This window comes from Macaca mulatta, chromosome 15, assembly GCF_049350105.2.
Source record: "Macaca mulatta isolate MMU2019108-1 chromosome 15, T2T-MMU8v2.0, whole genome shotgun sequence".
In the NCBI taxonomy this organism is placed as follows: domain Eukaryota; kingdom Metazoa; phylum Chordata; class Mammalia; order Primates; family Cercopithecidae; genus Macaca; species Macaca mulatta.
The window spans coordinates 81648721-81676159 of record NC_133420.1 but is presented as its reverse complement, the minus strand read 5'-3'; the positions used below and the strand labels follow the sequence as shown (position 1 = coordinate 81676159).

The 27439-nt window shown below is 35.9% G+C and overlaps 1 protein-coding gene across 8 annotated transcripts in view; it reads left to right on the top strand.

Annotated features, from left to right (window-relative positions):
- Positions 1–19032, top strand: part of CNTLN (centlein) — a 367082-nt gene extending 348050 nt beyond the window's left edge. For all 8 annotated transcript variants that reach the window (XM_077966047.1, XM_028835147.2, XM_015117646.3 and 5 more), the window contains 2 exons: positions 1749–1826; positions 17671–19032. In XM_077966047.1, coding sequence (XP_077822173.1) covers positions 1749–1826; positions 17671–17772 — 180 coding nt within the window. In that variant the 3' untranslated portion in view covers positions 17773–19032. The remainder of the gene's footprint in view (positions 1–1748; positions 1827–17670) is intronic.
- Positions 19033–27439: the final 8407 nt, after the last annotated feature.

The following is a 27439-nucleotide window of genomic DNA, read 5'->3' as shown; positions in this document are numbered from 1 at the left end:
AGCAGCTTCTCAACAAATATTTGTTCAATGATAGACTTGGGTATCTGTATGAGATCATCCTCTGGGCCCCTCATCAGCTTCTGAAAGATCTTCTGGAATAGAGCAAATCTACAATGTAAAGATTTTTGAACTACCAAGAATCCTTAGATAATAGTTAAAAGGAATACTACAGGTATTATTTTCATCCAATGGGTGAATTACCAGTTTCTGCATTCAGCAGCTATGCAAAAATGTCTGCAACTTTCTATCAAATGCTAAACTTTGAAGTACAAGAACAATATCACATATAGTACCAAATATAAGACACATGGGAGTAATATTATTTCTGGCAAAGGTGTTAACTAAGCCTTATTATAGGCGTTTAATTAAAATATGTTGATTGATGAGAAACCTAACAAAAATTTAAGGGTAAGGCCTCTATTGTTGCCTAGAAATTTTAAAACACACAGATTTAGCACAGTGTCTCATGTGAGTATGGCTGTTTGCATGTATGTGTTTACACATACATGCAGTGATGCTAACACATGTACATATTCTGGAACACAGAGCCACCAGGTTTTCAAGACCAAGTAATCTCTAAAATGATGCATTCTCTGGGCTAAGAAATTAGCAAAAAAAACCCTCTTTGAATGAACAGATTAGGAAAGTTGTCCTCTTTGAGTATGTGAATTAGAAAAGGATCTCTCTTGATAGCCCCAAAGACTAGATGGTACACGTCTGTGAATAAATGGCACCTCTGCCTCTGGGCAGGTGGAGTCTGAAGACAGAGTACACAGCATTGTAACATGCATGTCACACACTCTTAAATCAAGTCCCTCCTGAAAGAGATATAAACACACTGTTCTAAGAGGGATAGGTACATTTTGATATATTTACTAGATTGCATTATAGACTGACCCTGACATCTTCCAGAGGTCCAAGGATTTGCCCAAGCAGAGCCCAGATCACCTGATTTATGTTCTTTACATTATATCGAACTGTAGTAAATTCACATCAGAAACTGTGATGGCCTATCTGAAGTGCCTAGCATGATGCCTGCCAAACAGTAAATTTCAACAAATAATAGTTTCTCACACCGTTCCCTTCTTGGAAAGTCTTTTTTTTTTTTTTTTTGTAAACTGAATTACAATTTCAAGTGAATCATCAACTGTACATGTGAATACATTTCAATTCCAGAAATATTCTATCATGATAATTGATGGGCTGAAAATACTTTGTGACCTACAGAACTTTAAGTTGGAGTGTTCTTTGCCTATCAGTAGATTATTGGATAGTTTGAATCAACAAGCATTTAAATATACCAGAGTCATGCCATGTTCTGTTCTGTTTGTAATGATAACAATTCCTCCTTAGTTATCTGCTGACAAGTCAGATTTTGGAATATTAAGTTTTGTGTTATCTCACGAGGGTCACCTGTAAATGATTCTTTTGTATAACTCCATCTTATTTTTCACTTTAATTGCTTTCACCCCCATATTAGCCCCTAGTTTGAGCTCCACTGTGAAGGTAGAAATTAAATATTTCTGAATTACCGTGAAATATATAAATATAGCTATATCTTCCATAGTATGTATCTATAAATTAAATTTTAAAGAGCACGGATTTAAATATTACTACTTTGAGATGACAGACTGTTCTTTGTTGAATGTAATTCTACTGATATTACTCTAGATTTATTAAGTATCTAATAGTATAAACAAGTTCATATAAATTTAATTAACACCAGTGTTTCTATTTCTTTTCTTTAGGAAATTGAAAAAACAAAAATTGATGCTGAAAATGACAAGGAATGGATGTTGTACATTCAGAAACTTCTTGAAGGACAGGTGTTTCATTTTTCTGTTTCATATATTAAACTTCTAAGTAAGAATTCCAAGCCTTACATTTTCACCAGATGTCTAACTTTCTGTAAACACTACCCCATTATTTACTTCTGTTAGGTAAAGAAGTATTCCAGTAGGTAGAAAGGAAAGTTAACCCTCTATTTGTGCTTTTGGACTTAACAAATGAAACAAATGCCTTGGGATAGAGCCAACATGGGTCTTAGCAAATGCATTAATTAAATTATTGAGTCAGCCTCTGTGCTTGCTAGACTGAAAAGGATCCATTCTCTCAGACCTCTTAGGAAAAGAGATACTTTATTATGTGTCTTTAAAGTTAGTAGTTGATATGGACACCTGAGGAGTTCATGGGTTTCAGTGACCTTTTACTATGGACCTGTTTCCAGTCAATTCATGTTTTCCTCACAGCCAGACAGCTGTTTATTACTGTGTCTTCCCGCATTCTCTACAATATTTTCTACTGAGACCTCGAGCAGCTTGTTAGTGGGAAGTAAATATTGATTTGGCATCCTGTCAATGCAGAAAGAATGAAAAAATTTCCACCAGAGGCCCCTCAAACATTTTCCTATCGACATTTTCTGGGCCGAGTGGAAAGCTGCATAGAGGATGACAAGGCCAAGACGAGTTGAAATCCCTGAGGGGTCTATTGAGACTGCTGCTGTGACCTGTGTGATACTTTTTCTTCCCTTTCAAGTATTTTTTTAATACACATATAGTCTACTGGGATGCGCCCCTCTTGTAAGTGATCAAGGGCAGTTTATTGGCAGGTGAGAGCCCTGCTTTTCTAGTCATAGCCAGCTTTTGTTTTGACATCACTGACAGCATGTAATGTATTCTAAAACTTTTTCATTATAGTTCTTTTGGCTCAACCTAATTGTTTATTTTTTAAATGGACTGGAATAAATAAAAGCCAAAACATATTTGTCAAAGTACCCCCAAAATTGTCCTGTGATTTTAGAAAAGTCATTTTAAATGTTTCTGTGTAAAGATTAAAAATAGAAACTGATATTAAATGCAATTATTTTACATTTATATTAACAAGTATCAGTTTCTGTGCTTTTGGTAAAGTCAAGAATAAGTAAATAGTATATAAACTATTCATGTTAGTATCAGTTTGATATATTATTGAGACGTTGTCTGGAATCACTTTAATAACAGTAGGTGATTAAAAATCATTTGCTTAAAGTTGTGTAAGTATAGATGTGCAGGTGCTAGGCAAGGCCTTATACACTGACTACTTGCTTTTGAGAACAGAGGCCGTTTCTTAATCGTGTGGTACTCCCAGAACCTAGCTCAGTGGCTGGCACACCAAAGAATTCAATAATGATTGTAATGAGGTTTTTCTTTTCAACTGGAAAATGATAAAAATAAACTTTTAAATGAATTTTTAAAATGTTCACTTCGTAAATGTGGCCTGTATTTATTTGAATTAGAAATTTTATCATCAAGTATGACTATAAAAATAATAAATCTATACATGTAAAGCTTTGTTAAATTTTGCTAAAACTGTACTGACACTGGACCTGAGTGTTTTTGGTTAACACATGGAGAGGTATATACATACATTCTACATTAGCTGAATGTATGCTTATTCTGTCCAGTAAGTATAAAAAAATCCTGTTGAAAATGGCATCAGACTGCTTAATATTGCAGCTTGATATAGTGCCTTTTTGTGCCACTGAGCCTGGACTCTGGAATATAATTGCCAGGCAGTATTGATTTAATTGCCCAGGTTTATTTGTGGACTCCTAATTATTGACTGGAGGTAAATTTAATGGAGCAGTCTTTATGAACACTGGGAAACCGCTGCTCTTGCTGTTATACATAATGAACTGCATCATGTGCCTTTAGATCATTTTTCAAGCTAATTTTATTCCACTATGACAGTATGATAACATTTAAAAAGTCAAAGACTTTTTATTTTTATTACCAACATAGGTGGTTTTGCTGATGTCTTTGAATTTTGTGAGAGAAAAAACAGGTACTTCATTGGTTGCACTTGAGTGTCGCTTTATAATTACACCCAAGAGAAAAATCTATAAAATAGAATACATCTTTTTTTTAGCCTACTTTTCTTCTCTCTCAATCTGAGCAATTATATTTGTCCTGAATTTTAGAAAAGGTTTTCTTTGCCCACCAGTTTTTTTTAGAGTCTGAGTTACACTCACAGGATTGTGTGGGCAAAAGTGTAATTATGTTCATTCATACGTTTTGTTTAGTTTATGGCTTATAGCTCCTATGAGCTTACATCATCTTCACATTGTGGATAACTGAAGACATTTTCTAAAAAATACTAATTAGTCCAATATTGATGTTTTGTTATTCAACTATTTTGACAAAATTATTGGAAAACCTCTCTTTTATGTCCTGTCTGTGTGTTGGGCGCTGTATGTGATCGAATCCTGAGATTATGAGGGCGAATCTGGCCCTGTGATTTTTGTCTTTTGTTTGATTGGGCCAGAGAATTGCTTTCTGTTAAAAAAATAATTTTTTTCTGCTTTTGTTTGATGGAATGTCATATTGATAAAATATTCACCACAAAATAAAAAGCTGTTCTTCCATGTGGTAGTGTGGAACTAATAATGATATGATACCTACTGCTGTTGTTAGCTACAAGTGCATGAGAACTAAAAGGTCTAAAATTTTAACTTATATATATTTGATACAGAACCCAAATATATGTCATTCTTTCAAGTAGTTGTGATGCTATTGGTAACTTTTTATATTTGACATTTCTCTGCACCTTACATTTGTCCCCAGAGATTTCTAGTAATCAGAACCACACTAAAAAAATCATACTAAGTCTACTTTTATCTTTCTATGGCATAGCTGCCTTTAATTTCTTTGAACATTTTTATTTGTATAAATCTCTCTTTTCACATTGATATATTTTTTAAAACATAATTTATGGCAGAGACAAACAAGCAAATTGATAATTAAAGTAGGATGGGAGAAACCACCAAAATTAGTTTGTCTGTAGTTTAGGGAGTGGGAGAAAAGATAGAAATAGGCAACGTAGGCTGAGACCAAATTATAAAAGCTTTTGAGCAGGGTAGGGATGTCATCAGAGTTGTGCTTTAGAAAGATGCTTAAGAGCAACATTGTAGGATGGTTGGAGAGAGGAGACTGGGAGCAAAAAGGTGTTCTAGGTAAGGGGCAGTGAGAGTCTGGATATGGCCTGGCCATAGTAATAGAAAGGCAGGAGACAGACGTGATCTACATTATAATGAGTGGCTAGATAGCAGTAATGAGATTAGATGAAGGGGTCTGGATAGGAACCAAAAGATGGTGAGTTTAATATACTATAGGAGGAGAGAAAGATGATAATATCTTTAGAGGTTTAGGGAACAAAAGAGGTAAAGCAGTTTTAGTTAAACAAAAGAAGTAAAGCCAGGCATAAAATGTTACATATTGTATGATTCCATTCATACAAAATGTAAAAATAGGCAAATTTATAGACAGTATGTTTGTGGTTGCCGAGGCTGGGGGGATATAGAGAATGGCTGCTTATGGATAGAATTTCTCTGAGGATGATGAAAATGCTCTGGAATTACTAGTGATGGCTACACAATTTTGCGAATGTACTAAAAATCAATGATTTATACACTTTAAAATAGTGAGTTTTGCTATGTGAATTATATCTCCACTTAAAACAGTTAACTCCTTGATAATGGAAAATATTACAAAAAGAAAAAATAATACATTTAAAAGTAAATTTAATAAATTGCTTATTTCACAAGTGTTGTGCCCCCCACCATTAGCAGAGATTTCTTTAAATGCATTTGAACTTGAATTCTGTCTAGTGGCTGTAAATATGAGTAAATGATATAAACGATTTTATTTCAAACTCAGTAGTTTCTTTTCAGTTGGCACATAAGGAGATGTCCCACCTTTATACTCTAATTGGTCTTACCTGTTCACATATCCAAACAAGGAGTCAGTTTTTTAAACTTTGCCCACTACAAGACAGTGTTTATCTGTTCTGCCCATTCTGATCCCCCAAATTAAAATTATAATAAAGGTTATTTTTAGGCCTTTATAATACCTAAAACAGTCCCTTGTTCTTGTGACTTTATAAAGGCAATGAAGATAATTAGTGGAAATTAAGCTGAGCCTGTGCTCTGGAATCATTAAAAAATATGTGAATGAGTACCTTCTACATGCCAGGTATTATTTCAGGTTTGGAGAATATGGCAGTGAATAAAAGAGATAAAAATTCACTACTCTTATAGAATTTACACTTCTGGGGATGGAGGACAATAAATAGTTAAAATGTATAAACTATGAAATTTAATAGGTAGTTAACTTGAGTAGAATTATGGGTAGATATATTTAAATATGTATATATGTATAAAACAAATAATACGTAGTTATAACCAGATTGTGGGTCTTTACTAAGATTTCTATAAATACCCTTAGATACGAATGGCTAGAAAATGTGTCCTTGATGTTATGGTGTGTAGCTTTATTCTTTGTTATTTGCTAATCCTTTTTTAGGTTTCATTTTGTCCATTTTAGTCCACTTTGTATAGATCATTTTATTCTATTGGAACTATATCAAAAATTCTGTCTTTTTGCTTTCAGTTTTGGAGAATTTAAAGCACAGACATTGATCAGTGGCTTTTCTTTACCTTTAAGTATCCCTATTCCTATTAGTTACTTCAGATCTTGCAAATGCTGAAATTTAAAACGGCTAACTTTCCCCAGTGTCCTCTCTGCAAAATATGCTTACCTTCTACAGAATGCCTTGCAGTGTGGCAGTGGGAAGGGTTTTATAAATCTCCCTGGCTTTTGTAAATAGAATATACTACTAGCCTGAAGGTTAACTGAAAGTTTCTCCTTGCAGCTCTGAAGCCATTTACTCTGTGGTCGTTTCCTGTGTTGCACTTACAACAAACGCATTCACAAACTGACATACTCACACACTCAGTCTGTCTCATCCATATAAGCCTACACACTCAGTAACCCACACAGAATTAATTCCTCACATTTAGATGAAGTAGCGAGGGTTTAAAATCCTCTACTCACAGCCTTGCTGTTTTTTTTTTTTTTTTTATTTAACAAGGTAAGCTTACTTTCGTATCACTAGAATGTGATTAAAGTTAAAAGGACCCTTTTAATAAAATAATTAAATTTATTTGAATCTACACTATCAGTTTTTTCATGTAACTCCTTTTTCTTTTTTTCTCATTTTATCGTTTTCGTGTAGTTTTATCTCCTCTAATATATATTCTTGTGCTATAGGAAAACAAAGAAGTTTATAATCAGTATTCTAAAATTAAGTCTCAACCAAATATAAAAAGATTTCTGCCTGGAAGTTCTTTATTAACAGCTAATTCAATTGCTGTATATATTTGAAGTTAGTAATACTATTTATTTAACAAACTTTTATCAAGTGCTGATAGTATGTAAAAGTGCTAGTCAGCATGGGAAACAAATGGGACAATTCATGTCTTTAAAAGACTTAAACTCTAAAGTAGGAAATTAATAAGTGTTAGGATGCAGAGAAAATTGTACACTTGTATGTTGCTAATGATAATGTAAAAGGGTGCTGTTATTGTGGAAAACGCTATGGCAGTTCCTCCACACATTAAGTATAGAGTTACTGTATTATCCAGTAATTCTGCCTTGGGGTATATCTCCAAAAGAATTGAAAGCAGGAACTCAAACAGATACTTGTACACCAATGCTCATAACAGCATTGTTCAAAATAGCCAAATGATGGAAATGATCCAAATGCCCACTGATAAATGAATGGATAAATAAAATGTGGTTTATGTGTACAATTTATTATTCAGCCTTAAAAAGGCATAAGTACTGAAACATGCTACAATAGGGATGAACCTTGAAGACATTATGCTAAGTGAAATAAGTCAGACACAAAAGGACAAATACTCTGATTCCACTTGTTTGAGATTAGTCAAGTTCATAGAGACAGAAAGTAGAGTGGTGGCTGTCAAGGGCTGGTGGAACAAGGGGAATTATTGTTTAATATATGTGGAATTTCAGTTTGGAAAGATGAAAAAGTCCTAGAGACAGAGGTGGTGATGGTTACACAACAACATGAATGTAATTAATGCCACTGAGTAAGTGACTTAAAAATGATTCAAATGATAAAATGTTTGTCATTTCTATAACATAAAACAATTTAAAAAATCTAAACTAGGATTTATAGTCAGTATATGTGGGGACACAGGTAATATTCATTTTCATTATGATTTCTAAAACATTAGGAAACGCTTATTAATATAAGAGCCAAATTGGTATAGTCAAATATAGTATGGGACAGTTTTGTCTTCTAGATAGACAAGTTCCTTGAGAGCACAGTGAGTTATCTTTTACCTCCTATACCATGCTAAGGGAAAACAAAAAGTCAGTAAATTGTGCCCTAAAAATATGGATTACCCAGAGAAGCATTAAAATCACTCATATTCTTGCACCTTGAAAAGCCCATCCAATGTCACCTATTCTGTTTTTTGTAACTTTCGAGAGATATTAGCAAGAACGTTTTTCATCTAGATTTAGAACTAGATTTTTCCTTGACTGCAGAAAATAGAACAAGATACATGAAGCACAATGTGTAATAAAATCAAAACCCCATACTTAAAATGTTTGCATTGTAAAATGTCTAAGCCAACCACTCTTCCAGAGCATGAGCTCTGCCTTGTGGAATAATAGGAAACTCAGTAACTGCTGAAGAAATCCATTTTCAGCATCACGTGCCTGAGATTCATTCAGTTTCTCCTTATATTGACCAGAACTCTCTCTGCACAGTAAACTTACAATGGCTTATAGTCGGAAGACCTGGGGTTGCGTTCTGTCTCACGCTAGTATATGAAGAAGTTAGCTCAAGGCAAGTAACTAAAGCCTCTTTAACTCAATATCTTCAACTATAAGATAGAAAAAATACCACCTGACAGACTTGGAGTGATAAAATAATGAATGCCAAAATGCATTATCCCTTGTAAAAGTGTTTTGTCACCCTTGAAAAGGATAGTAACAGTTCGAGGCCTAGGGAAAATATATGGAAAATAACTCAAACTTAGAATGCTAGTGATTTCTTATGTTTAATTATTTTAAATTTATTTTAAAAGCATATTTTTTTGCTAGATTTGCTACTAGTCTCCCCAGAAGATGCCTAGCCCATTGCCTACTGTAGAGTAAATACAGTCATGCAATGCATGAGGACATTTTGGCCAATGATAGACCACACTATACAATGGTGTCCCCATAAGATGATAATGAAGCTGAAAAATTCTTTTTTTATTAACTTTTATTTTAGGTTCAGGACTACATGTGCAGGTTGTTATATACGTAAACTCATGTCATGGGGGTTTGTTGTATAGATTATTTCATCAAGCAGGTACTAAGCCTAGTACCCAATAGTTATTTTTTCTGATCCTTTCCCTCCTCCCACCTTCTACCCTCAAATAGGCCCCAGGGTCTGTTGTTCCCCTTCTTTGTGTCCATATATTCTCATCATTTAGCTCCCACTTATAAGTGAGAACAGGCAGTATTTGGTTTTCTGTTCCTGCATGAGTTTGCTAAGGATATAATGGAGCTGAAAAATTCTTATTACCAAGTGGCACTGTAACCATCCTAAGGTGGTAGCACATTACTCTTGTTTGTAGTGATGCTGGTGTAAACAAACCTGCTATGCTGCCACCCATAGAAAAATATAGCATATACAATTATGTACTGCACATAATACTCAATAATGATAATAAAAGTCTATAACTAGTTTGTGTATTTACTATGCCATATATTTTTTTTTTGGAGGGAGGGTCAGAGTCTCGCTCTGTCTCCCAGGTTGGAGTGCAATGGCACAATCTTGACTCACCAAAACCTCCGCCTGCCGGGCTCAAGCAGTTCTGCCTCAGCCTCCTGAGTAGCTGGGACTACAGGCGCATGCCACTATGCCTGGCTAATTTTTTTAATATTTTGTAGAGATTGGGTTTTGCCATGTTTCCCAGGCGGGTCTCCAACTCCTGAGCTCAGGTGATCTGCTTGCCTCAGCCTCCCAAAGTGCTGGGATTACAGATGTGAGCCACTGTGCCCAGCCTACTATGCCATGCATTTTATCATTATTTTAGAGTGTACTCTTCTACTTATTTAAAAAAAAAAAAAAAAAAAAAAAAAAAGCTTAACTGTAAAACAGCCTAAGGCAGGTCCTTCAGGAGGTATTCCAGGAGAAGGCATTGTTAACATAGGAGGTGACAGCTCTGTGTGTGTTACTGTCCCTGAAGACCTTCCAGTGGGACAAGATGTGGAGGTGGAAGACAGGGATAGTGATGACGCTGACCCTATGTAGGCCCAGGGTAATAATGTGTGTGTTTGTGTCTTATTCTTTAAATCAAACTTTAAAAATAAAAAATAAAAATAGATAATTATTTATATCCTTACAGAATAAGGATATAAAAATGTTTTTGTACAACTGTATGGTATGTTTGTGTTTTAAGCTAAGTGTTCTTACAAGAGTCAAAAATTGAAGCTTACAAAGTAAAGTTACAGTAAGCTAAGGTTAATTTATTATTGAAGAAAGAGAAAGGTTTTTTTGTTTTTTGTTTTTTGTTTTTTGTTTTTTTTTTTGAGACGGAGTCTCGCTCTGTCGCCCAGGCTGGAGTGCAGTGGCGCCATCTCGGCTCACTGCAAGCTCCGCCTCCCGGGTTCACGCCATTCTCCTGCCTCAGCCTCCCGAGTAGCTGGGACTACAGGCGCCCACAACCGCGCCCGGCTGATTTTTTGTATTTTTAGTAGAGACGGGGTTTCACCGTGGTCTCGATCTCCTGACCTTGTGATCCGCCCGCCTCGGCCTCCCAAAGTGCTGGGATTACAGGCGTAAGCCACCGCGCCCGGCCAGAGAAAGGTTTTTTAATACATTTAGTGAAGCCCATGTATACAGGGTTTATAAAATCTACAGTAGTGTACAGTAATGTCCTAGGCCTTCACATTTACTCACAACTCACTCACTGACTTGCCCAGAGCAACTTCTAGTCCCACAGGCTCCATTCACGGTAAGCATCCTATTCAGGGGTACCATTTTATAAAATCTTCTATACCATATTTTTACTATGCCTTTCCTATGTTTAGATATACTAATACTTATGATTGTATTACATTTGCCTACAGTATTTAGTACAGTAACATGCAGTCACAGGTTTCTAGCCTAAGAGCAGTAGGCCACAGCATATTGTCTAGGTGTGCAACAGGCTATACCATCTAGGTTTGGACAATGACAAAATTGCCTACCAATGTATTTCTCAAAATGAGTCCCTATTGCTCAGTGATGCATAACTGTATTTGTTGAGTGCTTTCATTGAGGATGTATAATTCACTATTCACATTCATCCCGATTCTGGAGCGACATATTTAAATCAACATTTTTAATCATATTTTAACATTTTTAATCATTTTAATCATTTTTAATCATTTAAATCATTTTAATCATTTTAATTTAACATTTTTAATCATTTTAATCTGGAGCGACATATTTAAATCAACATTTTTCCTATCTGTACTATTAAGTGTTCTCTTAGTCATTTCAGGCTGTTATTCCAGAATACTATAGACTGGGAAACATTTATTTTTCACATTTCTGGGGTCTGGGAAGTCCAACATCAGGCATTAGCCGTAGGAGCATTCTTTCTGTTTTGTAGATCGTGGTCTTCTCATTGTATTCTCACATAGCAGAGACAGCAAGAGAGAGAGTAAGCTCTCCTATCTCTTTTTATAAGGGCACTAATCCCATTCAGGATGCTTCCATCCTCATGACCTAATTACCTCCCAAAGCCTTTACCTCTTAATACCATCACGTTGGGGTTTAGGATTTCAACATAAAAATTTTGGGGGAACACAAGCATTTAGTTAATAACAAGGGTCTACCTGCTAAATACTTTTTATATCAGTTAAGCTTTCTTTTCCTGAACTCGGAGTTCATATCCATGTGATAAACATTGGTATTCACACCTAGTCCTATTGAGACCCCAAATTATTTCTTTAATGTCTACATAAAAAGGACTCCTTGTTATAGTGGACTGTAGACTCTTAAAGCATTAAAGCATTATCTCTAGCGTGAATATCTCACCTAGTCATGAAGGAGCATACAAGGAATGGACATATCCCCTTAAAGTATATATACTACACAGTTTCTGGCGTTTGAGAAGAAAGTCAGTCATATTAGGATAGTCCGAATACCAGTATTAAGATGTATTTGTCATTATGTGTGCTGGTTTTGTGAGAAGACAACTAGGACTTCAAAAAGGTCTTGCAGGGGATTGGAGAAGGTAGGGTAAAGTAGTAATGTGTCAGGCTTTGTGTAAGACCAATGTCCAAACAATTCATAGGGGTCCAAACTGATGTCCAAGGGAGCTTTTTGTGCTGGTATCATTGCCCAAAGCATTATCTTAAAGGTAAGGGCACAGCAGTAGTCTCTGATCTGTGTGAATATTGGTTATCAGTTGGGAAAAGTGACTTGATAGGAGTGGAAAATGAGGGAGGGGAAGAAACCTCCCAGCTGCTGAGGAACCAGTGACAAGGGGTTATCTCTATCTAGGCAAGTTTTGGGGACGAGAATTATAGTGTCACACAGGCACCAGACAAGAGGCCTAATCACAGCCTAGAGGTGCTTCTGGGTTTGAAGGAAAGTCTATAGCTAACTTAAATTTCTCTTCTATCTTACATAACTTACCATAGCCCTAAAGAACTTGCTGGCAGTTCATTTTACTAAATCCTGAAGTATCTTACCAAGCATCTCCCTAACCCCAAGGACTTTATAAATAGAGTAGATCACCCATTTGCTTTATTAAGTGTTATGGAAGCACTCCTTGAGGCTTTTTTCTTCATTCTGTCTTACAACTTCTAGAGTAAGGTTCAAAATTAAAGAGAGAAAAACTATAGCCTTCAACAGAGTTTGAAAGAAGCAGGCATAGCCTTCTCTGTGTCCATTTTTAGCAGAACTCCAAGAGGTCTTTATATCTATTAGGATATGCAGCAGAAATAGAAACAACCATTTAGGAGACATGACTCAAAATTCAGTGCCAAATTTAAATTATAAATACATTGTTCTTTCTGATGGCCTTCTTGATTATTTTAACAAGTTCAGTCTTTAACTACAGGATAATAGAGTGGATGCTAACCACTCAGATATGTGTGTGTGCTTGTATATATGTAAATAAATGCATATACCAAATGTTGCACCTTTAATTTTATAATAAACCTACAGTATCCTTTCTTACTAAGATCTCATTAAATCAGATTTTAAGAGCAGATATAATTCATGAAATTTTATATTCTTCACTTTCAATATGACTCTAGATAAAAGTAAAGTTTTATCTTATAAGAAATATCTTTCTGGTCATAGTTTTCAAACAGAAAACAAGAATAAAAATGGCCAAATTGTTAATTGTACCCTTTATACTTAAAAGTTATCTTTATTTCCATTTTTCTTTCAATACAAAGGAATTTCAATTTCATATTAAGAGCATATTCCCATTAATGCTGATATAATAAGTTACTTTTATGTTTAGCAATCATGGACTTTAAGCTTTGCTATTTTTCTTAGTTCTCAAGCATCTGCAGTCATCATTTATATCATTTATATGTCACCTCTAAAGGAAGCCACAATTTGTAAGTGTGAGTAATAAATTTAAGATTGTGGTAGTTGCATACCAGTTCCTAAAGGTAAACTTCTGTAGGTGTTTATATGTCAGAGAAGCTAAAAATCTGGGTGAAATCAGGGGAGATCCCTCCTATAATGGAAATCACTCTTTGCAGCAGAAACAGCCAGAATGACTAGGAAGATCTGCCTTAAGACTACCTATAGACTAAGGCAAACTTTCTCAGATATCCCAGTTAAATTTCTATGCCAAGAAATTTCACTCAGTATGAAATCTTCACCTGTCCATTTTTCTCTTTATGCTGAAGAGTTCAAGCATGTGTAACTCTGCACTGATATGCCCAGGAGTATCGTTTCTCCTTTTTTATCCAAGAGAGAAAAAGAAATCATGCAGGTTTTCTGGACTTTGTAATCCCTGGCAAATATCATCTGAGATGAAACCCACAGCAGCATAATGTTGGTTTGTTGTTTCAGATGTATTTGATAGGGTGCAAGAAGATCTTTGCTGTGGTCAGTCAGATTGCCACTTCTATCCAACTCTAAAATCCTGTTAGTAAAAAGGCAGCCGTGCCTGTCTGTCCCTCAGAGATTTCTAAGGGAGACATAGCCCCTTCTAGAATGCATATAAAGATAATATAATTAACTACAAACTCCTTGTATGAAACAAATATGCATTTAATCTGGACTTCAAAGTAGAAGAAGGTTTGGTTCTCTTGTTCTTAGTATTTTTAAAACATTTTGCACTTAAAAAAATATGGCAAACAAACAAGCAGACCATGTGAATTTTTAAAGTGCTTTCCAAGGCATGTTGTATTTTAAGTACAGTTTCAGTCCTAACTCTAAAGCATAGAGCTACATGCTGAGAATTGATGTTCATGTGGTACTGTAAGATTTTGAAGAGCTTTCTTGAATCACTGAAGATTAAATTATGTTCCATCTGACTTTCCAGTTCACTATAATTTATGATGTTTGAGAAGTAGAATGATATAAGTAATAACTCTCAATTAACCAAAATAGCTAACTTGAAAATTCCACTATTAGCCATTTTTATAAACAAAATCTTTTGGTAATTCATTGTAGACTAAGCAGAATTGTTTTGTGTACAATCTGTGAAAAATGTTTGCTAAATAAATGAATAGTATAAACTTGGTGAGAGAAGTTATTTTTAAAACCAAAGTTGTTAGTGCATTCATTATTTGATTACATATTGAATCTATTCCATAAAGCAAGAACTATTTGTAAAGCAGGCAGGGACAGCTACTTAAATTTTTTAAATTGATAGTTACTTTAAATTGTTGTATTTATTTGAAAACAGTAAGTATATTTTATGAAATGTTTTGTAGTTCTGACTTTTTCTTAGTCTTCCTCTAAATTTGTTTCGATTATTAACTATTTTATCATATTTTCTGTTATAAAATTAACTTACTTATGACTGAGCCTTATGTATTTAAAAAATAAGTTTTGAAAGACCTCTGTGAAAGCCAAATTTACAGTTAACAATAAACCATAAAGTATAAACAGCAAATAGAGTGAACACTGGGTTTAGAGGAAAATATTTTCAATTGGGTCATAGAAAGGAAAAGTAGAAAAATTGAATTAAAAATTTTAAATCTCACACTGGTAAGATATATGAAATTTTGTCCAAAATTATGTAATGACAAATAATATGATTCTTCTGAACTATTATAGACAGATAGGTTCCCGCAAAAGTGGTAGTTGTACACATACTATGCATTTTGATTTAAGGGTTGACTTCTTTTTGAAATCCAAAATGTGTTAGCCTCTATAAAAAGCTTAAAGGAAGCTTATAATCAATAAAACAGGATTGGCATACAGTTGTGTTTAACTTTGAGGCTTTTAGTTTTATTGGAAGCCAGAGCAAGAGAATAAAGGGAGTTGGTAATAAATTCGTAAATGGACTTCCCATTCCACATTGGAGGCTTTCTGGAAGAGTTATTTGAGCTTGACTTTTTAAAGGTAATGTCCATGTTTAAAATTGTTCAGCTCTCAAGATAATAAGAGTAGATTAAGATTTAAACTTGAAAACAAAGTTTGCAAACTATATGATTAATGCCAACACATTGTGGACTGGTGAAAGATCTGTGACATTATTACGTAGGAAATGATATAACCAGCATGTTCCCCAAACTGTGTTTCATGGACCAATATTTCAGCCTGATAAAGAGACCATAAGAAAAGGATGGACAAATGAATTTAGAAATAGGATATTATATTGCCCTCTTGGAGAAACACAGTGCCTCTTAGCCTCTTAAACACTCTTAACAGGTCCTGAACTAAAGGAACTGTTTAGAAGTTTGGTTTGTTTCCCAAATTTATTTGATTAGAGAACAATTTTAGAAAATGAAACACTCACTTCTGCCTTGTTTCTTCCAGTAAGGGATGGGAAATTACCACCATCTTGTATCTTCCTTTTAGATAGGAATGCACGTAGTACTGAGTGACATCATTTAAATGAAAGTTGCCCAGTAGTCTTCTCATTTTTTTGTGCATTTCTTTCACACCTAATATTAATGCTCTCAAGGTTTAAATTTTTATTTGTAAACTGGCATCTTTGTCCAATGTAACTCTTTTTTACATCCAAGAAGAGCAGTGTATCAAAATTAAAACATACTGCTTTTATCATTATCCTCCAGAAGAGAGCTGGAGGATTCTTTTTTCTTATTTCTAAGATATTCTTTTCCCACTTCTTCACTTTCCTGAAATTGGGATGCGTATGCAATATGTGTGTGTTTGATGTTGTAGATTTTTTCCCCCTAGAAAAGCTGTTGTAAAGTCAATGTGTATGTCTTCTATTCATCTGTATCTTAAAACTGAAGAAATCTGGTCTTTTGGTATCTTATACTTTCTTCAGTGGTAAGTTTCAAGTAAGACAAATATGTGAAGCTCCTGTGTTTCTGGGGAACAGACACAGACTCAGGCTACCTTAAGGAGCAGGCAGATTACTATAAACATAAGAAGGGACTAGACTAGAATGTTCTTTGGGCCTGAGGCAGTTTTCTGGATCAGCTGTGGTCTCTATTTCTCCTTCATGGCTGATGTGGTCTATTTGTTTGCGCCTGTCTGTTCTTTAGTTCTACTATCACAGCCAATCTTTTCTCTTTTTACCAGTCCAAATTTAGCAAAGAGCCATTCTGATTGGTTTAATTATAGACACCTTAGGGGAGCATAGCTGAGGACCCAGACAAAGGCTGTCAGGCCATCCTGGGTCAGATGCCGACAGTGATGCTGTCAGTGGTCCATCCTAGCACAAAAATGGGCCTGATGCTACTGCCCTGCAGGGAAGGAGGCTGGGCATACTAAGCATTCCCATTAATATATTCAGGCAAACAGAAGTAGTCTATCCCTGGTTGATCTAAAGGACAAGTCCAAGAAATGACTTAACAAGCTTCTTAATTATGACAGACCTCTTATGTGAGGCTAGGTAGCTGAGAATAAGGACAAGAGAAATTTCTAGGATTCAGAAGTAACTGGGGCTGCATTTCAGATTGTCTTTTACTTACCACCAATAACTGTATAACTGTATTGGATGAGTTGGAGTTCTACAGGCAACTCAGTGAAGCAGAGGGAACAATAAAACTTGACCAGAAAAGTAATATAAATTATGAAATTTGAAAATGTAGTCTACATTTCATAAACTCAGCAGTTTGCAACATGTGTATTACACTTTGATATGCCAAACAACTTTTCTATAACAACTTAATCAATGGGTATACTTTTGCCATTTTTTCCTCTGAAGTTTTTACTCTACAATTCTTGAGATGTTCGGCTCTAACACAGACATGTGAATTGATGGTTCTCTCTCATTCTTTTATGAGTGATGAACATACAGTACTACTTCTATGGGCCTGTGTGCCCTAGAGATGACTGTAACCTGCTATTGATCAGCTGATTGAAGATAAATGGCTTAGCTGCTTGTATTGCAGATTACATCATTAACATGGTCAGTAAACCATGAATTGTTCAATAAGGCGTTTATCTTTTTTCATTTTACTTCTGCTCTTTTATCATTTTTATTAGAAAAGACAAAATTACCCACACTAACCAGCAAGATCAGTAGAAAAGAGATCCAGTAGGGTACCATTATGGCTGCAAAGTTGCAGACCTCTAACTTCTAATGGTTTAATGATATTTAGTATGTTTTTGAACTGAAGAAAATATAGAGTTTTAATAATCTTTTTTGTGTTTCTTTTACAGCTTCCTTTTGCCTCATATTTACTAGAAGCAGTACTGGAAAAAATAAATGAAAAAAAGAAACTAGTTGAAGGATATTTCACAATTATGAAAGATATTAGATGATATTAAAATGGAGAGCTTTATTACAAATGTGAAAACTTTTTATGTGGTGTGATTGGAATATGTGCATTGCAATCCCGATACAGTATCTGCTCCAACTATCAATACTTAGGTTCAATACAAAAATAAGTAGTCTCTGAAAATAATTAATTGCTGAACAAGTGAAACTAATTAAGTGCATAGCCATTTAAAAGGAAATAGTGTAGCATTTGATTGTTGAATACAAATATTGCCACAAATCAATGCAAACTTAAAAATGATTTTCCTTCTAGTGCATTAAAAGAAACTGAACAGGCTTGGCACACAAATTGGTCTGAGCATAGGAAGAAAAAGTATCAACTAAGGATTTAATGTTTTAAGTTTCATAAAGAAACTGGATTTTTTACATAAAACTGCTACAGATGGCCATAAGTGGTCCAGGGAGCAACAGATTTGTATTACGAGCAAATATAAAATGAAGCATCATAACTTGAGCATTTATTGAAATAAATTGTGTGGTCCAATTGAATCTGTTCTCATTGATGTGCCGGTTTATGTAGGAGATACTCTGTATTTGTACAACTATTTGGCAAAAATAAAAACATTTTCTTCTCTCAAATTCACAATAGTATATGTTGTGTAATCATATAAATTCACAGGGGACCACAAACCCAGTGTATAAAATTAGGCTCTAATTAACAGAACTACTACTGTGGTCAACTGATTAAAGTTACATTCTTAACTATGATGTCATTCTTGCTTAGATTCCTGAACATTCCCACCTCATTTCACCTCTTCACCGTGTTCCTGCCATACCCTTTTCGGTTCCTCTAATTCACCAAACTGGTGCCTGCCTCCCACATTTGCCCTTGGTCTTCTCTCTTTCTAGAATACTCTGCACTCAACTTTCCTCATGGCTGGCTCCTTCTCATCATTCAGGTCCAGCTTCCCTGGTCCCTCAGAGACACATTCTCTGACCAGCTTACTATTTTATTTCCTCATAGCACAAAATTATCTATCTGTTCATGTATTTGTTTTCTTGTTTATTTTCTTTTTTCCCCTCTTTAGTATGTAGGTCCCATGAGATTAAAACAAGGGTTGGCAGATTATAGCCTGCAGGGCGAATCTGGCCTGCTACCTGTTTTGTATGGCCCACAAGCTAAGAATGATTTTTGCCTTATTAAATGGTTTTAAAAAAATCAAAAGGAGAATAATATTTTGTAGCATGTGAAAATTATATAAAATTCAAATTTTGGTGTCCTTCAATAAAGTTTTATTGGAACACGGTGGTGCTCATTCATTTCTGTATTACTTATGGCTGCTTTCACACTACATGAGTGTAGCTGAGTAGTTACGGAAGAGACTGTGCTTCTCTCATAACTTTGCACTACTGCTTGGAATACTACAAATCACAATGACACAGTTACAACTTGACAGAATTTTAGGTGACACAAATACTGCCTTACTGTAATTTAAAACAAACAAACAAAAAAACCAGCACATACTTTTCATGTCAAAACAAGAAAAGAAAAAAGAAATGACCATCAAATGTCACACACTTAAGGCACAATGAAGTGCGGATTTTGTTATTGAATTAGATGGCGAAGCATTGTGTTTATTATGTGATGACAATATATGCCCAAAGGATGCAATTAAAACATTACCATACTAAGCATTCATCACAATATTCCCAACTCACAGGAAAGCACGAGTAATAAAAAATTACAAAACTTAAAATGTAATACTTTATTACAGCAAAATTTTGTTACAAAGATAAAAATGATACTCTATAGTATGACTTTGATACCAAGACTAAACAAAGACAGTGTACAAAAAAAGGAAAATGTGGTAGACTGAGAAATGGCCCCTGAAGATGTTCGCTCCTTAATCCCTGAAACCTGTAAATGTGTTACCTTATATGTCAAAAGGAAATTTGCAAATATGATTAAGTCAAGGATCTTGAGTGGGAAGATTATCTTGGATTACTGATGTGAGCCTGATGAAACTGCAAGTGTTCTTATGAGAGGGAGGCAGGAAGAGTCAGAGAGAGTAATTCTACCAGAGAGGTAGAAAGAGAAATTTGAAGATGCTACACTACTGACTTAAAATATGGAGGAAAGGGCTATGAGCCAAAGAATGTGGATGGCCCTTGGAGACCAGAAAAGGCAGGGAAACAGATTCTTCCTATAACCTTGGGAAAAGCTCAGTCCTGTCAGCACCTTGACTTTACTCCAGTGAAACTGATTTTGGACATCTAGAAATGTAAGATAATACATTTTATCTAATTTAAGCCACTAAGTTTGTGGTACTTTCTGACTGCAAAAATAGAAAACAAATAGAAGTTGCCAAAAATCTGTTTAGAAGTTTTACGTCTGTGTTCATGAGGGATATTGGTCAAAAGATACACAATCAGGGCTGGTTCAATATTCAGAAATCAGTCAGTGTAAACCACCATATTAACAGGCTAAAAATAACATGCGATCATAAAATTTGATATAGAAAAAGCATGTGACAAAAATTGGCACTCATTTATTTAAAAAAAAACTCAGAGCCGGGCACAGTGACTCATGCCTGTAATCCCAGCACTTTGGGAGGCCTAGGTGGGCGGATCATGAGGTAAGGAGATTGAGACCGTCTTGGCTAACACGGTGAAACCCAATCTCTACTAAAAATACAAAAAATTAGCCGGACATGGTGGCGGGCGCCTGTAGTTCCAGCTATCGGGAGGCTGAGGCAGGAGAATAGCCTAAATCCGGGAGGCGGAGCTTGCAGTGAACCGAGATCAAGCCATTGCACTCCAGCCTGGGCGACAGAGTGAGACTCCCTCTCAAAAATAAAATAAAATAAAATAAAAAAACAAACTCAGAAAACTAGAAATAGGGACTTCTCAATTTGATAAAGCAATCTTTTAAAAGCCTACAGCTAACATTGTACGTAATGATGAAGACCGAACACTTGCGCCTATAATCAGGAACAAGGCAAAGATTTCAGCTCTCACCACTTTCACTCAACATAACGTGGGAAATTCTAGCCAGCCTAGTAAGGCAAGAAAAGGAAATAAAAGGCATCCAGATTGGAAAGGAAAAAGAAAACTACTCAAAACACAACGAAAACAAAAACTTTACAGAATTAATGAGTTCAGCAAGATCTCAAGATACAAAATCAACATAGAAAAATTGTGTTTCTATACCCCAGTAAACTAGTAAAAAAAATGTGGAAACAGAAATTAAAAATACAGTACAATTTACGATTTCCTGAAACAGAGAAATAAGTTAAAAATCTGACAAAACGTGCGTAGTACTTGTAGATGAAAATTATAAAACACTAGTGAAAGAAATCAAAAAGATCTAATAAATTAGGAGACATAGTGAGAGCATGAGTTAGGATACTTATGTTAAAGATGCCAGATGTCTGCAAATTTTTATAAAGATTTAACACAATTCCTATCAACATCACAGCAAGAGATTTAGGAAACAGAAAAATTTTCTAAAATGTATATGGGAACTCAGAGAAACTAGAAGAGAGAAAAAAAAAACTAAGAAGCATAATAGTGGAGACATCACTTTACCCAGTTTCAAGATGTTTTAAATAGCTACACTAATCAGGAGTGTGTGGTGCTAGGAGGCAGAGGGCTGGACAAATAAATCAATGGAACAGAATAGGGAACCAAGAAATACACTAAAGCAAATATGTCCAACTGATTTGAGACAAAGGTTCAAAAGCAATTCAATAGAGGCATAATCGCCTTTTTGACAAATGGTCCTGAAGTAGTTGGGCATCTTGGGTTAAAGAAAAAAATCTTGACCTAAACCTCACACATCACATATTCAGACAAAATTACATCAAAATGGGTCAACATTTAAATGTAAAATGTAGAATATAACATGAGAGAAAATCTTCAGGACCTCAGATTTGGTGAAGAATTTCTAGCCGTGACACCAGAAGTGTGATGCAAAAAAGAAAAATTGGTAAGTTTTAGTTCATCAAAATTAAAAACTTTTGCCCTGGGAATAGACAAGCTACAGAATGGGGAAAATCATTTGCAAATCACATAACTGACGAAGGATTCATATCTAAAATAAACAATTCTCAAAACTCAACGGTAAACTCAACAACAACAAAACAATCCTCTGTGGGTAACATTTATATCCTGGGAGATTATGAAATGAGTTTGGGGCTATGGCTGCTATGAGTGAAAGTTGTCGTGTGTTTCAGAATATGGGACAGCGGAAAAAGTGAATTTCACTCTTCAACAATAGCCCTTACTCATCTATTGAAAGGTTTGCCTATTTTAATTTCTTCTCCAAATTATGCAGGATTCTTCCCAGTAGCACAAATGACCCTTGGATTTAGAGGGTGGAAAGTGAAAATTACTCTAATAAATTTGTAGCCACAATGAGAAAGGCTTACTTAATAATCTCAAATAACTGTAAAACCAAACAAAAGGTACCAGAAAACATTTGAGAGAGCCATTTATTGGCCTATGTTCAGAAGAGTTCATGAGATACATGGGCAGAAGAGTTGTTATTTTTTTCTCTTTAAAAAAATTGTAATTGATACATAATTTTACATGTGTAGGGGGTAAAATAGAATGTTTCAATGCATGTGTACCTTGGGTAATAATTAAATCAGGATAATTATCATATTTGTCACCTCAAACATTTATTACTTATTTGTGGTAAGAACATTCAAAATCCTGTCTTTATTTTATTTTAGATTCAGGGGGCACGTGTGTAGGTTTGCTAAATGAATGCATTGCATGATTCTGAACTTTGAGTTTCTAATAATCTCATCACCCAAGTAGCAAACAGTACCTTATACATAGTTTTTCAACCCTTTCTCCCGCCTTTTCCCCACTTTTGGAATCCCCCGTGCTTATTGTTTCCATCTTTGTGTTTGTGTATACCCAATGTTTATCTCCCACTTTTAAGTGAGAACTTGAGGTATTTTGTTTTCTGTTTCTGTATTAATTTGCTTAGCACAATGACTTCCAGCTCCATTCCCACTGTTGCACAGGATATGCTTTTGTTCTTTTTTAAGGCTGCATAGTATTCCATGGTGTATATATCTTCCACATTTTCTTTATCCAGTCCACTGATAGGCAGTTGGGTTGATTCCATGTCTGCTATTGTGAAGAATGCTGCAATGAACATACAAACGCAGGTATTGTTTTAATAGAATGATTTACTTTCCTTTGCTTATATAACTACTAATTGGGTTGCTGGGTCAAATAGTAATTCTGTTTTTAGTTTGAAGAATTGCTATTTTTAATTCCTACATTCCCATGCATGTAACTGCCTTTGGTATTAACACAAATTTATATAAGTGGCTTAATATAATGGGATAAAAATGACTTTTTTGTTGCCTGTGACATGAAAGCTTTCATCGAAAAGGTGATTTGTTTTAAAAAGCCTCTTGAGTTACCTTTTAATTTTTAAATACACAGACATATTTGATTAAATTTTTTTTCTGCTCACCAAGGAATGGTAGACACTACAAACACTTTTGCACATAGTCCAATCCTCATTTCCTTCTTTCTTCAACACACAGTCTACAAAACCACAGTTTTGACGTCAGCTCCTTCCAACACTTTTTGCCACATTCAACTTTCCTTTCACGTAGGAAATGATCATTAGGGATAATTTAAAAGAAGGTGGTGTCCCTGCCTTCTGTACTCTTACATTTTGTAATAGAGAAGATGTCGCTCTTTGTTAATGCTGACCCTAGCACAAAGGCCTTATAGTCACCCAGAAGGAAGTATTAGAGACTTCCCTGGGTTCATGCCCCACCCTGTAGGTCAGAATTGTTTTAGCATACAACCCTCTCTGTTCTTCCTTAGTGCGCTAATCATAACACTTTCTTCATGAATTCAGTGAAGGACCCAAGCCAGAAAAAGAAAAGCACAGTCAAGATATTTTTATTTTCCAGATTTTTCTTTATTTTTATATAACGTTTTATTTCAAAATAATTTAATATTCACAAGAAGTTGCAAAAGTAGTAAGCAGAGTTTTTGAATACGCTTCACCCACATTTCCTGAATGGTAACATCTTGCATAACCACAGTACAAACCATGAAGCTGCCATTGGTACAATATTTTTAACTCAAATATAGACCACAGATGGATTTAAGTTTTTACATTCACTTTGTTGGAGTATTTTTAGGACATTTTGTCACGTGTAGATTATACAAGCATTACCACAATTGAGATTCAGAACTGTTCCATCAGCACGAAGAATATTCCTCATGTTACCCCTTAGTACTCACATCCTCCCTTTAACTCTAATCCCTGGCAGCCACTGATCTGCTCATCATGACTATAATTTTGTCACTGAGAATGTTATATAAGTGGAATTAGGAAATGTATAGCCTTTTGACATTGGCTTCTTTCACAGAGCATAATGTCCTTGAAATCCATCTAAATAATTGTATATATCAATAGCCCATTCATTTTTAATTGTTGAATAGCATCTCATTATATGGACATACCACAATTGGTTTATTCATTTACCTGTCAAAGGACATGTGCAATTACACACCACTCTTGATGGTCAGGGACTGGGAAAGAATATGACTGAAAAATTGGTTACAAGGAAATCTGGAGAAGAGGTCTATAGATGGACCTCTCTGAATGGGCAAATAATGGGAAGATATTTACATTCCATGTCATGCTCACCAAAGGGTGACCTCAGTGAGGAGGATTTTAATAATCAAACTGATAGGATAGGATAACCTGTTCTGTAGATGCCCGTCAGCTTCTTTCTCCAACCACACCTGTCTTTGCCCAATGGACTCCTGAGCAAAGTGGCCGTGGTGGCAGGGATAGAAGTTGTGGCATGTGCTCAGAAATGAATTTTCAACTCACCAAGTTTGACCTGGCTATGGCCACTGCTGAGTGCCCAATCCTTCAACAGCACAGACCAACCCTCAGCCCTTGATATGGCACCATTTCCTGGGGGTGATCAGCCAACTACTTGGTGGCATGTTGATTACATTGGACCACTGCCATCATGGAAGAGGCCACGTTTTATTCTTACTAGAATAGACACTTATTCTGAATGTGGATTTGCCTTATGTGCGCAAAACGCTTCTGCCAAAACTACCATCTGTGGACTTACAGAATGCCTTATCCACCACCATGGCATTGCACACAGCATTGTTTGTGATCAAGGAAGTAACTTCACACAAATAAAGTGTGGCAATGGGCCTGTGCTCATGAAATTCATGATCTTCACCATCCTAAATCAGCTGGTTTGATAGAATAGTGGAATTGCCTTTTGAAGACTATTACAGTGCCAGCTAGGAAGTAAAACTTCGCAAGGTAGGGCAAAGTTCCCCTAGAAGGCTGTGTACACTTGGAATCAGTGTCTAATATATGGTGCCATTTCTCCCATAGCCAGGTTCATAGATCCAGAAATCAGGGGGTGGAATTGGGAGTGGCACCTCTCATCTTTATCCCTAGTGACCTATTAGCAAAATGTTTGCTTCCTGTTCTTGTGACCTTATGCTTTCCTATCCTAGAGTTCTTAGTTCCAAAGGGAGAGATGCTTCCACTGGGAGACACAACAATTATTTCATTGAACTGGAAATTAAGACTGCTGCCTGACTGCTTTGGCCTCCTCATGCTTCCAAAGCAACAGACAAAGAAGAGGGTTACATTACCGGCTGGGATGATTGATCCTGACTACCCAGGGGAAATTGGACTACTACTCTACAATGGAGGTAAGAAAGAATATATCTGGAATACAGGTGATCCTTTATGGTATCTCTTAGTATTACTATGCCGTGTGGTTAAAGTCAATGAAAAATTATCACAACTCAATTCATTCAGGACTACTAATGGCCCAGACCCTTCAGGATTGAAGGTTTGGGTTGCCCACCAAGAAAAGAACTACAACCAACTGAGGGTTTGATGAGGGCAAGGGGAATAGGGAATAAGTAGTTGAAGAAAGTAGTTAGAAATACCACATAACCACAGTGACCATATGGCCATGGTGACCACATGACCAATTACATAAATGAGAAATGCAATTATCTGAGTATTTCCTCCATATTTTGAAATGAATATGTTTGTGCATGTGTATTCAGTTGACAAGGGTGGAGTTAATCATGACTTTTATGTGTCAACCTGATTGGGTCATGGTGCTCAGATATGTGGTCAGACATCCTGGATGTTTCTGTGAGCATGTTTTTAGATGAGATTAACATTTAAATCAGTGGACTTTCAGTGAAGCAGATTGCCCTCCATAATGTGGGGTGGGCCTCATTCAGTTAGCTGAGTACAACAAAAAGACTACCCTCCCCCAAGCAAGAGAGAAATCTGCTAGCAGTTTGCCTTTGGACTTGAATTACAACACTGGCTCTTTCTGGGTCTCCAGCCTGCCTGCCCACTCTGCAGATTTTGGACTTGCTAGGTTCCATAATTCCATGAGCAAATTCCTCAAAATAAATCTCTCTCCCAATATTGGTTCTGTTTTCCTAGAGAACTCTAATACACCAAGTGTTGGCTATTGCATATAAAGTTGTCATGAATATTCAAGTGTAGGTTTTCGTATGAACTAAGTTTTCACTTCTCTAGAGGAAATACCCACAAATATGATTGCTGGGTCATATAGTGAGTGTGTGTTTAAATTTATAAGAAACTACAAAAATGTTTTCTAGGATGGCTAAACACTTTTCAGCCCCACCAACCGTGTCTGAGGGATGAAGTTGGTCTGCATCCTCTCCAGGACTTGGTACTGTTCATATTTTTAGTTTTAACAATTCTAATGGGTGTGTGGTAGAGATATTTTTCTTTTTAAGTTCTATTCCGGCTCCACCATTCTCAACCCAATGTTTTGTCATCATTTTTTGTTTTTCTATCTCCAGAACCTGCTTCTGTGGTCTTTTTAGAAAGCATGGGATGATGAGGACAGGTTGACTGGAAGTGGATGGGACATATATAACTCTTCTCCAGAACTATTACCTGGAAAAACACCTCCCAGCAATCATCTTGGGTTTCACAAGGAACTTTAAAAAAGCAGGTGTCATGATCTATTGCTTCATAATAAATTTCTCTAAAACATAGTGGCTTAAAACAACATTTATTTGGGCTAGTTTCTGTGGGTCAAGAATCTGGGTCCTCTGACACCGTAGCTCTCACAAGGCTGCAGTCATTGCAAGTCTTGACTCAGAAGGATTCACTTCCTAGATCTTCCGTATGGCTGTTGGCAGGATTCAATTCCACACAGTTCAGTTGTTCTCAGTTGGACTTAGGGCGTTCTTGCTAGCTATTGGCTGGAGTCTGTCCTCAGTCCTTTGCCACATGAGTCCCTTCAATATGGCAACTTTCTCTATCTCTCTCTCTCTCTCTCACACACACACACACACACACACACACACACACACGAGTGTGAATAACAGGTGGTGGGAGCCATTTCCTGAGCTGTCCACCACAGCAGGTGTTTAGGTTTGGTGCTCTAGATAAAGGGGAGGCTACTGGAGAAATTGCCTTGAAGCTGTCTGCAAGGTGAGCATAGAGTGGACTTAGAATAAATATTTATTTGTGAAGGTTTAGGGGAGGAAGACAGATGGAGCTTGTGGGTTGCAAAATTGCAACTACCTCTTGGTGCCACCATAGGATATACATAAAAGAACCCTACCTAAAGTAAGGTCTGTCACATAAAGATGCTCAACAGGTGAAATTATGGAGGT